At 38.2% G+C, this 11,068-nt stretch overlaps 2 protein-coding genes across 2 annotated transcripts; both read right to left on the bottom strand.

The window, feature by feature from the left end:
* Window positions 1-6,096: 6,096 nt before the first annotated feature.
* Window positions 6,097-6,622, bottom strand: BO94DRAFT_590394 (uncharacterized protein; the record flags this gene model as incomplete). Its single annotated transcript, XM_025616021.1, has 2 exons — window positions 6,097-6,330; window positions 6,443-6,622. 2 exons carry the CDS (start codon window positions 6,620-6,622, stop codon window positions 6,097-6,099), a joined length of 414 nt encoding a protein of 137 aa, XP_025462437.1.
* Window positions 6,623-8,912: 2,290 nt separating this feature from the next.
* BO94DRAFT_610844 (efflux pump antibiotic resistance protein) lies at window positions 8,913-10,565 on the bottom strand (the record flags this gene model as incomplete). The annotated part of the gene is made up of 2 exons (XM_025616614.1): window positions 8,913-10,005; window positions 10,054-10,565. The coding sequence occupies 2 exons, from the start codon at window positions 10,563-10,565 to the stop codon at window positions 8,913-8,915; spliced, it is 1,605 nt and encodes a 534-aa protein (XP_025462436.1).
* Between the last annotated feature and the right edge of the window lie 503 nt (window positions 10,566-11,068).

Here is an 11,068-nt window from a genome sequence, read left to right as displayed (position 1 = left end):
GTGTAGGGAGGAGCGTCACGTGACTCTACGTTGCCTACCGGCGTGGGAGCCCATCGGGGATCCCAACATTCTATATTAAATCTTATTTTTATAATAAGTTAGTTAAGGTCTTCTATTAAGCTTTAGTATTTCTTAATATCAGTTCTCTTAGTTATTATTTTTTAGCGGTTAGTCTTGATATAGAATACTCTTATTAAATAAGTAATAGTTAATGAGTTCTGTAAGTCTGTAATAATCAAGGTTTTTTTTATATAAGTAAAGTAGAACAATAATATTATATCTTTATTATAATTATATTTTATATAATAGTTAAAGAACATTTTCAGCTTGCTTAATTTTTTGAGATTAAATATTTTATAAAGATAGGCTTTGATATTATTAAGATCTTGTTAAGTTAGGTCAGCAATAATAGAGTTATTAATATAGATAATAAGGAAAATATTGTTTTTTTAGTAAATACAAGAGTCTTCCTGTAGTGTAATAAATGTAATTTTTTAAAACTTATCATTAAAAGTATTATATTACAGAAAAGTAGCTTGTTAAAGATTATATAAAATCTGATTTAATTTATAGATATTATCAGTGTTGTTTTTGTAATAACCTATTAGTTATTTTATATATATATTTTTAATATTAATTTTAATGTATAAGTATACAGAAACAATATTATATTATTATTAAATTAGGGTTTTAAAGCTATGATTATCAGAAATATTTTAATAATAATTTTATTAATAACTGAAGTAAAGAATTTATTATAATCTTCATTAAGTATCTAGCGGTTACTGCAGATTATTTATTTAATATAGAATCATATAATATAATCTTTAATATGAATTTTCAAATTAAAGACTTACTTTTTTAGAATTGTATAAGCACCTGAGGACTTTCTTATAATATTATATATTTTTATAATCTTAATTTTCTTAATTTAATTATTTATAGCCTGTTTCTAATATAGTATTAGAGCAGACTTTATAGCTTAAGTATATATTATTAAAATTATTTACTTATTATCTAACCAAGTAAATATCTTATCTTTAATAATTTATTGAAAGTATCTTACTGGGAAAATAACTTCCGGAGTAAAGTTATTAAAGATCTAGTAATTCTAAGTAAAATTATCAATCAAGTTAATCTTATATTTAGTAAGGTTTTCGATAGACCGCTGGAGGTGTATATTAATAGATTTTATAAAGAATAAGAGAGTCTATATTCTATCAGTAATAATATTAATGTTTTTAATTCTTATTATATTAGAAGTACTTCAATAAAGAAAAGTATTATTTAGCTCAATTTCTCTTTCTGACTCTAGGGATAGACCTCTAAGATAATATCTGAGATAATTCTTTTAAAATTATTCTTATTATTTTTATCATTTTTATATATTTTGTTTTTGTAAAGTAATATTTTAGAAATACTTAATTTTATTTGTTTCCAGTATTTAAATATAGTAAATATAACTGTTATCTTTATTAAATCTAATTAGATAGTTAACTGTAGTGCGGGATTTTATTTTTATTAAAGTTGTTTTGTCTTCTTTAGGGATGTGGAGATAAATATAATAGTTGAATATATATAAAAAGTTTAATAAGGCTTCTAAATTAAATAACTTATAGAAAGATCTGTATTTATATATTAAAGTCTTTTTAATATTACTGTTAGTGAGTATTAGATAATCTATGATCTGTATAATTTATATAATAATAAAAATTATAGATTACCAGAAACGCCCGAGTTGATTATTATAATTCTAGTTATTTAATTAATTAAAATTCTATAGTTAAAAGATTATTAGCTTTAAGTGTCCGGAATAAAAAAATTAATATAATTCTTATATTGTTTATAAGTTATCTAATTTTTAAAATAATTAAATTTTTTATTTTCATTAGGATGCCACGCTGCTATGTAATAGTTAGCTGTATTTTTATATGTAATGTTTATTTTCATAAGCTTTTATAAGGTATTACTCTTTTTTTTTAATAAGGTAATATAGACTAATCAGATAATATTATTAACTTTAATTAAATAATAATTATATTTTTTATTACTAACCGGGGACAACTTTTATATATCTGTATACTAAAGCTTTATACAATTAATAATCTGTAATATAAGATCATAAAATATTAATTATTCTATTTTTTCTAGTTAATATAATTTACAGTGTATATTATTACAATATTTAATTTTAATTTAGTAAGATTGTACAGTAGTATTAACTTATTAAAAGTTAGTGTAACTGTATCAGTAATATAGAAGTTGAGACGGTCGTTCAACACAAAATGAGGTCGTATTGGTGCTAACTACTCTAGAACTTCAAACGCGAGGGGAAAAAACAGAAACACGAAGTGTTGTGGGCCTCGCTTCATACAACACTGGCGATATCAAGGCAAACAGGACAAACGGCATGACATAAGCGTCACGTGACAAATGAGTCCGCCGCCGTCACAGAAATAAGGAATTAAAAACTGCTATTCTAATCTTATAATTAGTAATCTTAATAAATTATATCTTTTTTATTACTTGTATATAATTAATAATATTATCAGTTTTTATATCTCGTAGAGTATAATCTTTATTAATTTTATAAATATTGAAGTCTTCCTGAAGATGCTGAGCTGAGAAAAGTCTGTATAATAACTTTAATTAGTAATAAATCTTAATACTTAACTTAGTAAAGACATTATTTACTTTTAAAAAAATAGTAATATATTCTATAGTAGTAACCCTTGTTAAAGTTTTTTCTGAGATGTTATATATATAGTACCTATAGAGTTTAAGCTTATAAAAATTAGTTAGCAAGTAGTAATCTAAAATAAGATACTGAGAGCTTTTAGTATTATGTCAAACCCTAGGATCGCTTCCCTGTTCCTGTTAGCTTAGCTTCCACTTGTATACGTACCTGTGAACTGTGTCACCGTAGTGTCAGGTCGATGACTATCTAAAGGATGACTTGTTCTTGAACAAAGGAAGAGAAGTAAGGCCAGATAGAGCAACGCTCCTATCCGTAAATGAGTACGGACGAGTGTTGTCGCTAAGCTATTCCAAAACGTATGGTTACTTAAAGACAGTGTTACTGAGCACGAAGAACAGAACTAGCTAAGTATAGAAAAGAGTGTCCTTAATTATCCTATCCTTTGTATACCATTCTATATACTATCCTGTATACCATGGTCATATACCATATACCCGTTCGTATACCAATTCATATACCATAGTCACGTGATGCGCAGCTGTGTTCGGGTGTTGTCACACCAGCCTGTACTCTTTCTCGATAAGGGTCGCTGAATACCCGAGTTCTGCCTTTATCAGTGCTTTCTGCCTGGTGAGTCCGCCTCACTAGTAGCTTTAACTAGCAGGGGTCTGTAACATATTATAAATCTAATATAATAATCAATTGAAAAGACTTTTCATTACTATACTACTGAAGTAGATTATTGAGATATTATTACCTAATTATACAGAATCCAAAGTTATATAAACTGTAATAAATAATTTTATTAATTATGTTACTGAAATAGCCTTTGCAGAAATTACTAATTTTAATAATTTGATATTATTTTTAACTGATAGTACTAAATATTATAAATATAATAAGTCTAGTTTTTAGAATAAAAATTAGAAATAAGATACTAGTACTTTAAAATCTTATATTTTTAAATATAGTAGAATCTGCAGTCACTGTATAAAATCTATAATAATTTTTTTATTTTTTTCAAGTATTTCTCCATGCTCTGATTCTTTTGTAAAAATATTATTTTTATCTAATCTTTTTTTTAAATAATTAAGAGAAAATTATCTTTACTCTTATAGCAGATGCCGCAGAATTCTTATAGTCTTATTTATCTTTTTTTAATATCTTTATAGTAATTAAAAAAATCAGGTTTAGTTAGTAATTTTATAATATTATTAGCAAGGCAGAGTTTGATACTGATTATTTAGTTAAATAGATTAGGCTCTACTATTTTAGCAGATTTAATAAGGTATAATATAGCTATATATTAATTTTGAGTTACTGAGCCAAAGAATATATATTTTTAAAATTATTAATAAATTAGAAAATAGTTAAATACACTGATCTTAATATTCTAGTAGATTTGAACCAGGCAGTCTAGACTATAATATAACTATAATTAAGAATAAGATATTTAATTATCTTATAGATATTATTAATATAATTCTTTAGATTATTTAATTTTATGAATTACTCTAATATATTTTTATTTAATTAAATAATCAATTATAACTATAGATTAACTGCTACTGCATACTAGATATTGTAATTTAGATATATAATTAAAAATCTGTCTAATTTCTTATTTATTGAGTCTTACAATCTGATATTTTTCAGCACTGTCTTGACTATAAAATTGTTACAGACCCCTGCTAGTTAAAGCTACTAGTGAGGCGGACTCACCAGGCAGAAAGCACTGATAAAGGCAGAACTCGGGTATTCAGCGACCCTTATCAAGAAGGACTGCGGGCTGACGCGACAACGCCTGAACACAGCCGCGCATCACGTGATTATGGTATATGAATTGGTATACGAACGGGTATATGGTATATGATCATGGTATACAGGATGGTATATGGAATAGTATACGAGGAATAGGATATTTAAGGACACTCTTTCCTGTACTTAGCTAGTTCTGTTCTTCGTGCTCAATACAATCGTCTTTAAGTGACCATAAGTTTGGAAGCTTAGCGACAACACTCGTCCGCACTCACTTACGGATAGGAGCGTTGCTCTATCTGGCCTTACTTCTCTTCCATTGTTCAAGACCAAGTTATCCTTTAGATAGTCATCGACCTGACACCACCGTGACCCAGTTCACAGGTACGTATACAAGAGAGAGCTAAGCTAACAGGAACAAAGGGAAGCGATCCTAGGGTTTGACAAAAATCTTATATATTAAAATTAATATATTTATTTAGTCTATCTGAGACTTTAGTAAGACTTTTTAATAGTTTTATTAAGATTTGATTTATCTAAATTAAGGGATTTATATTTATTGTATTATTCTTGCTGATATATAAAAATAATATAATTTCTTTTTTACTTTCTATTATAGATCTTTTTATAGCTCTTTTAGCTCAAATCAATTTCTATTTAATAGTTAGTATAAATGATTGGTTATAGATTATGAATACTGATCGGGATCAGGATTCTCAGTATTATAAGAGTTTAATATCTCTGCATCTGTGATTTTGTAAAAGTATTATAAACATTTTTAATAATTTAAAATCTTATAAAGTTACTTTAAATAATATTTAATAATGAATATAATAATACTTTACGGTAAAGAACTGGGCTTATAACCTGTTAGAACACGAAGCCAAAGAAAATAAGTAATATTAGTATGACTAGCTAGAAGGCTTCTGCCGACACGGGATGAAAAGGATAATAACATGGTGGCCAATGTGACAAGGCACGTGACGCGCTTGCCTACTGACCAACTGGCTGTCTAGACAAAGAATAAATCTCCTTTCATTCCATCATAGTTGGGGGGCCTATTACATGGAGCCCCAGGTAGCTAGATAGGTCTCTGAGAAACATCTATGACTGTAGCTCGTAAGGTCCACCTTGATTGGCACAAAGTACCTCTAATCATTTCAGCCATTCATCACCTTCATTAGGTCCATATAGTTATATAGGACTGACAGTTTACCTAAACATATTTTTCGATGATCTTGTAGACAGAGCCACAGACACATCTAGGTCTGGCCAATAATCTACATCATTGGGACAAAAGGTCAAAAAGGTAAGAGAAAACAGAGTATGATTTTCTAGTTATTAATACTGATAATGCCCCTCTCGGTACAGTCTGCTGAGCAACAGAAGAAAAGCTCAACCTACGTTCTCCAGATGCATTGATAAAAATGGGCTATGGACTCAGCAAATAAATAATACCATCAGCCACCTCATCACACTCAGCAGCACGCTCAAGAGGGGACACGGCCTCCATCTGCGCGCGCACCTCAGGGTTCTTCTCAAATTCAATACCCAGCAACGGAGTGCGCACCCAGGCGCGACACACTGAATTGCTTCGGGGGAAAGGTCAAGACCTGCCACGGAATTAATAACAACGTTCATTAATCAACTTCTGTTCTATCTAATGTGCCTGTCGTTTTGGTAACCGCCAAACAAGCGTGCTTTGGAATATTGTGAGTTGCCTTTACAGGAACTCCAGCAAAGGAGTCCGAAGAGGTAATATTGATAATCGCACCGCGATCAATATCCCTGGTGCCAGTGCAGCTGGGGGATTGCTTGCCCATGACGGCAGCCTCAGCCAGGCAGCAGAGCATCATACCCCGGGCATTAATGGTCTGCATGCGGTCGAAATTTGCCATGTGTCAGTGTCGGCTATGGTTTCTGCACGCCGTTGTCGACCTGTTTCGAGTCTGGGTTAGATCGCTTTGGGGATTATTTAGTGCTTACGCACTCCTGTTCCTTGACTACGTAATAAATGCGGCCAGAATCCTTGACAACAAAGTCTATTATATCCTGCAACCACTGTTCATCCATCACATTGACAATGAAAGTTGTTGCTTGGTATTCGGCAGACGATTTAGTGATGTCAGCATCCTTGTCAGCAAAGAACAACAACACGTGCTGCATTTTTGGTCACTATGCCAACAGGCCTCCCTGGAAAGTGGCCATGTCCAGGCATAATAGGAAAGGCGCTGTCAGGTTGGTGTTAACAGCGTGGGTGTAGTTGGCCAAGTCTTGGTCGAGGCCAGAATGACAACAGACGTTTTGTTAGAAACCAGGCGAGGGATGAGTGTCTCCACCAGGACCGGGTCGGTCAGATCACAGTGGACCTCTTTATGACGCCGAATGAGGTTTTTAGTCATCGCCTTAGTGCCAGATGCCTGCGTGGCCCTTTGTACGAGGATAACATCCGCCCCGTGTGCTCCCTGTAACCAGGGCATTATTTCCGGTTAGAGAAAAGAGTGCCATCGTGGCCGAGTCGACTCTGCAAGGTAGGTCGTTAAGGAACTAGTAGATGGTAAAATGACCAGCTGGGTGAAAGAAGTCCGTGACATAAACTTGTGGTGAGGAAGGGTTGACGAGGAATGGATACCTGGAGGAAGCAGGTGTGACAAGATCAGCTAACCCACGAACGACCTCCAGTGACAACCAGCGGTTTAAGCTGCAGCAGAAAGTTCCCGGCAAAGGTCCGTGAGTAGCCTGGATCTACTTCCGGAACTGCTCGATTTTTTTACCCCCGAGCAAGGAGACGGTGGTTGCCCTCTACTGCCCAACGGGGTGGTGTGACCCGTCCATCTCACTGGCAACTGAAGCCATGCTTCCACCTTATATTCATATATCCTTCCTCAAATTCCCCGCTCCTGCTTCCAATGGATATTATGTTCAATGATGGGCCAGATCAGGCAGCGGCACCCCTTGAGACGGACGTGTGAATCAATAACGCAGTAAGAGGCCTGCGCCGAGGATTGGCGACAAGGCCGCAAGGTTCCATGTATTTCTAGTTCAGGAAAATCCTGCGTCCATGAAACCACCACGGTAGTCGTGATGGCATATATGAGCAGGACTAGTCCAGTTTCGAGTAATCACGGTCATCACAGACAGATTTTGCCCGTCCCACTGCTGCACAGCATCAGAATGTTTCTGTAAACCAAATCAGCCACACCAGCATGTCCCATAAAATCACCTCATTCAACAAATCCGCATCGGAATAGCCGACGAGGTAGTCAGAAGCTCAGCTGTCCAAAAAAAGTAACTGTCCTGATGACTCGCTGGCACTGTCCTAGTCCGTGTCTGTCCTTCTTCCGTTTATTTCTCTTCTTCGATGTTGCATCTCTCATTCGACGTGTAAACGGTGCATTAACAACCCGGGAAACTAATTCGGTGGTAGATCATGCAGGAGTGTGACTACCCTACCCCCATGATCTGATCCTCTGTCCCTTCCTTCCCAACAGCAGCACTGCCTCATCAGCACGTGGGCCGTATATCATAGGCTTCAAATAGAGGGTTCATAACAAGCCCCTTTCTTCCACACCAGCCATGTTGTAACTGTTAGTGTCCCCAGACTCCACAATAGCCCATAACACATAGGCAATGACATGGTTTGTACCTTAGAGCCCCTCCTGGGTAGTGTCAAGACAGCCCAAGTTTCAATGATAGGGATTAGATGCCCTGCTTAGTGACGGGTATTGCGCGAAGGGATGCTTTGCGTTTGCATCAGTGGACGGTCGATTCGATTTGGATGTCCAGTGAGCGAACAGGACTATTATAATTCAAGCGTTAGCTTTGAAGATGTTTTGTGAATATGGTGCCAGGAGGAAATATACATACTGGAATGGTGAATGTCTGAAAAGGGATGACGACACCATCGTCGTGTATTCTCTTACGAGCTTGCATCTTGGTAAGAGCATCCTTTGATATCGAGGCTCTTTGAAGCTAGGTACATATAGTGTGATTCACGTCCACTGCTGAGCGGTGTAGAAATGCCGTTTGTATACTTCCCTCGACCCCGGAGGGTGGGGTGGGGTGGTGAGAGGTATCGAGGGATGGGAGAGGGAGGGACATAAGGATATTTATATACCTTTTGTGAGGGGGTTTGTGTATTTTTGAGGAGGAGGATGGCGGGAGATGCAGAGAGTATATAGAGGGTTCCCTGCTTTCTGACTGAAGCTTTCATTTAGATTCCTACTAGAGATGATGGGATTAGGAAGCTGTCTATATCAATAGTGGAAATAAAGCGAGAAATCCCAGATAGGAGAAGAAAATAGGATTATTGCATTACATTTTCCGTGGAAAAGCAGTTACCCTCCGATGCCCTTGGTCCTTGTTTCCATTCTGAATCATCCAATAGCAAACAAATAATCAATCACATATCACAAGCAGTATTCTCTCGGAGGATGCATCTACGCCACCACATTCTTCACTCACTCTTCACAAACAACTTCTCCCGCCTCATAAACACCGCCATGATTACCGACAACCCCGCCGATGCAATCGCCATGACAAACACATCATCCACACTCCGGACAATCGCCGCCACGACACGCTCCCGCTGTTCCGCGCTCAAATCCGCAAACATGGAAGCCCTAACCCCCGAGATAGCCTGCTGGATAATACTCCGCGGCATATCTGGCAGAATATCCGCAATGCGACTCGTCGCCTGATTGACAAACAGACTATTCGAAATAGTCAACGCAAGAGCCGAACCACCGACCTGACCCACCCCAATAAACGCCACCGCCTGCGCCAGCTGGCTAGGAAGCGCCTTGACCTGAGCAACAGGGAATCCCGCCTGAGAAAAACACCCGACCCCAAAAGCCGCCAGCATGGAGTACCCGTAGATCCTTGCACTGCTGGTATCTGGTTGGATGGTGTAGAGGAGGCAGCTTCCAATCAGGGATAGAATTGCACCGCCTAAGTACCACGGCATGTAATAGCCTAGCTTGGACATGAGGGCGCCGTTGAGCAGGATGGCTAAGACTAGCACGCAGACGAGGGGTAGGAGATGGACGCCGCTGGCGAGAGCGGTATTTTGGTGTGCGAATTGGAACAGTATGGGGAGGAAGTAGATCGTAGGCACGACCAGAACTTGGGAGCTACCCATTTGAGCGAATAGGATGTCCATCTCCCAGGATTGAATCAGGGCCACGGGGAAGAGGCGGTGCTCAGGGGTGGTCCCTATGGAGAAGGCCTGTTGGAGGATGAATAGAATGGAGAGAACCCCTGCACACACGAAGAGTCCAATGGTTTGTCCGCTGTCCCAGGCATAGATGCTGCCGCCAAATGCAATGGCCATGAGTGGGCTGGTGATTGCTCCTGCACTGAGAATTGTACCTAGACCATCGAGAGCACGGATGCGAGTGGTGAACGAGACGTCGGGACGGGGGTCGGCCTGTGGGAGAAGGAAAAGGTAGACGGGCGCAGCGAGGCCACCGATGCAGAGGTTGATGTAGAAGGCCCAGCGCCAGGTAGCTGAGCTGTCGGCGAAGGCGCCACCGATGATGGGGCCGAGACTAGATTATGCTGTTAGGTATGCTCGGATGAGGTATTTGTTGACTCACATGATGCCAATACCGTAGGTTAAACCAATGAAACTCAGATAAAGTGGTCGCTCAGCCTCACTCGTCAACACGGATACCATGTTCACGGCACCCAGATAGACCCCCATGCCGCCAATCCCACAAATGACGCGACCGACGATAAGAGATTTGAGGGTCGGGGCAGCACCACAGAGGGCAGATCCGACCTCGAAGATGATGACGCCGGCCAGAAAGAGCGTCTTGTTCTCAAAGTGGCCATAGCATTGACCCCAAGGTAAATCAGTGGCGATGGCTCCGAGGGCAATTCCAACTGAGATCCAAGGCAGCTTGTCAATTTCACCTAGAGCATCAATGATATCCGGTTGCACATTCGCGACGATGGTGTTATCCAATGCGAAGAGGAACAGTGAGGCCATAAGGGAGAAAACGACCAAGAACCAGGTCAAAGGCTTTCGGTCTCTTTCCACGGGGCCTGAAGATTCAGGAATCGCAGGTGCCTCTTTGGCTTCCACCTCGGCTTGCTTGGAGGCCATCGAATGGAGATAAGGGTAGGGATCGTAGACGATCAATGGACGTTGAAAGAATGCGAGCTCAGTAGCCAGCAAAAGCGATAATTGAGCAAACTTCACTTTATCCTGGTTGGACTCTTGGGAGCTGAAAAAACAGGACTGTCTGGAGGAATGTTAGTAGAGATAAGCGAAGAAATTGGGAGAAAACTTGCCGAGCACTTCATCCAGAGCTATTTATTATATGCACGGCTTATGCGCCTCGCCGCTATCATGTCTCGGATCGACATGGAATGTACCTTGATAGTGCATACAACAACCAGTGAACGATCCAACGAATACTTATAGTAAGTCGTGCCTGGTTGGCCCAGTCTTTTAACCCTAAGTGGGGTGTGACTCTGACTGCCTTGGAGCCAATGAACATCCGGTTCTTGAGGGACTGATGCCGCCACCAGACCAGATACATTCCGGCGCAGATCCCTGGATTTTTTATCCATTCATTCTGCTCAACTTTATGCAGCTGGTCAGAG

Source organism: Aspergillus sclerotioniger (genome assembly GCF_003184525.1).
Source record: "Aspergillus sclerotioniger CBS 115572 chromosome Unknown BO94scaffold_41, whole genome shotgun sequence".
NCBI classification, from domain to species: domain Eukaryota; kingdom Fungi; phylum Ascomycota; class Eurotiomycetes; order Eurotiales; family Aspergillaceae; genus Aspergillus; species Aspergillus sclerotioniger.
The sequence above is the reverse complement of the archived record's forward strand: the minus strand, read 5'-3'. Positions and strand labels throughout refer to the sequence as shown.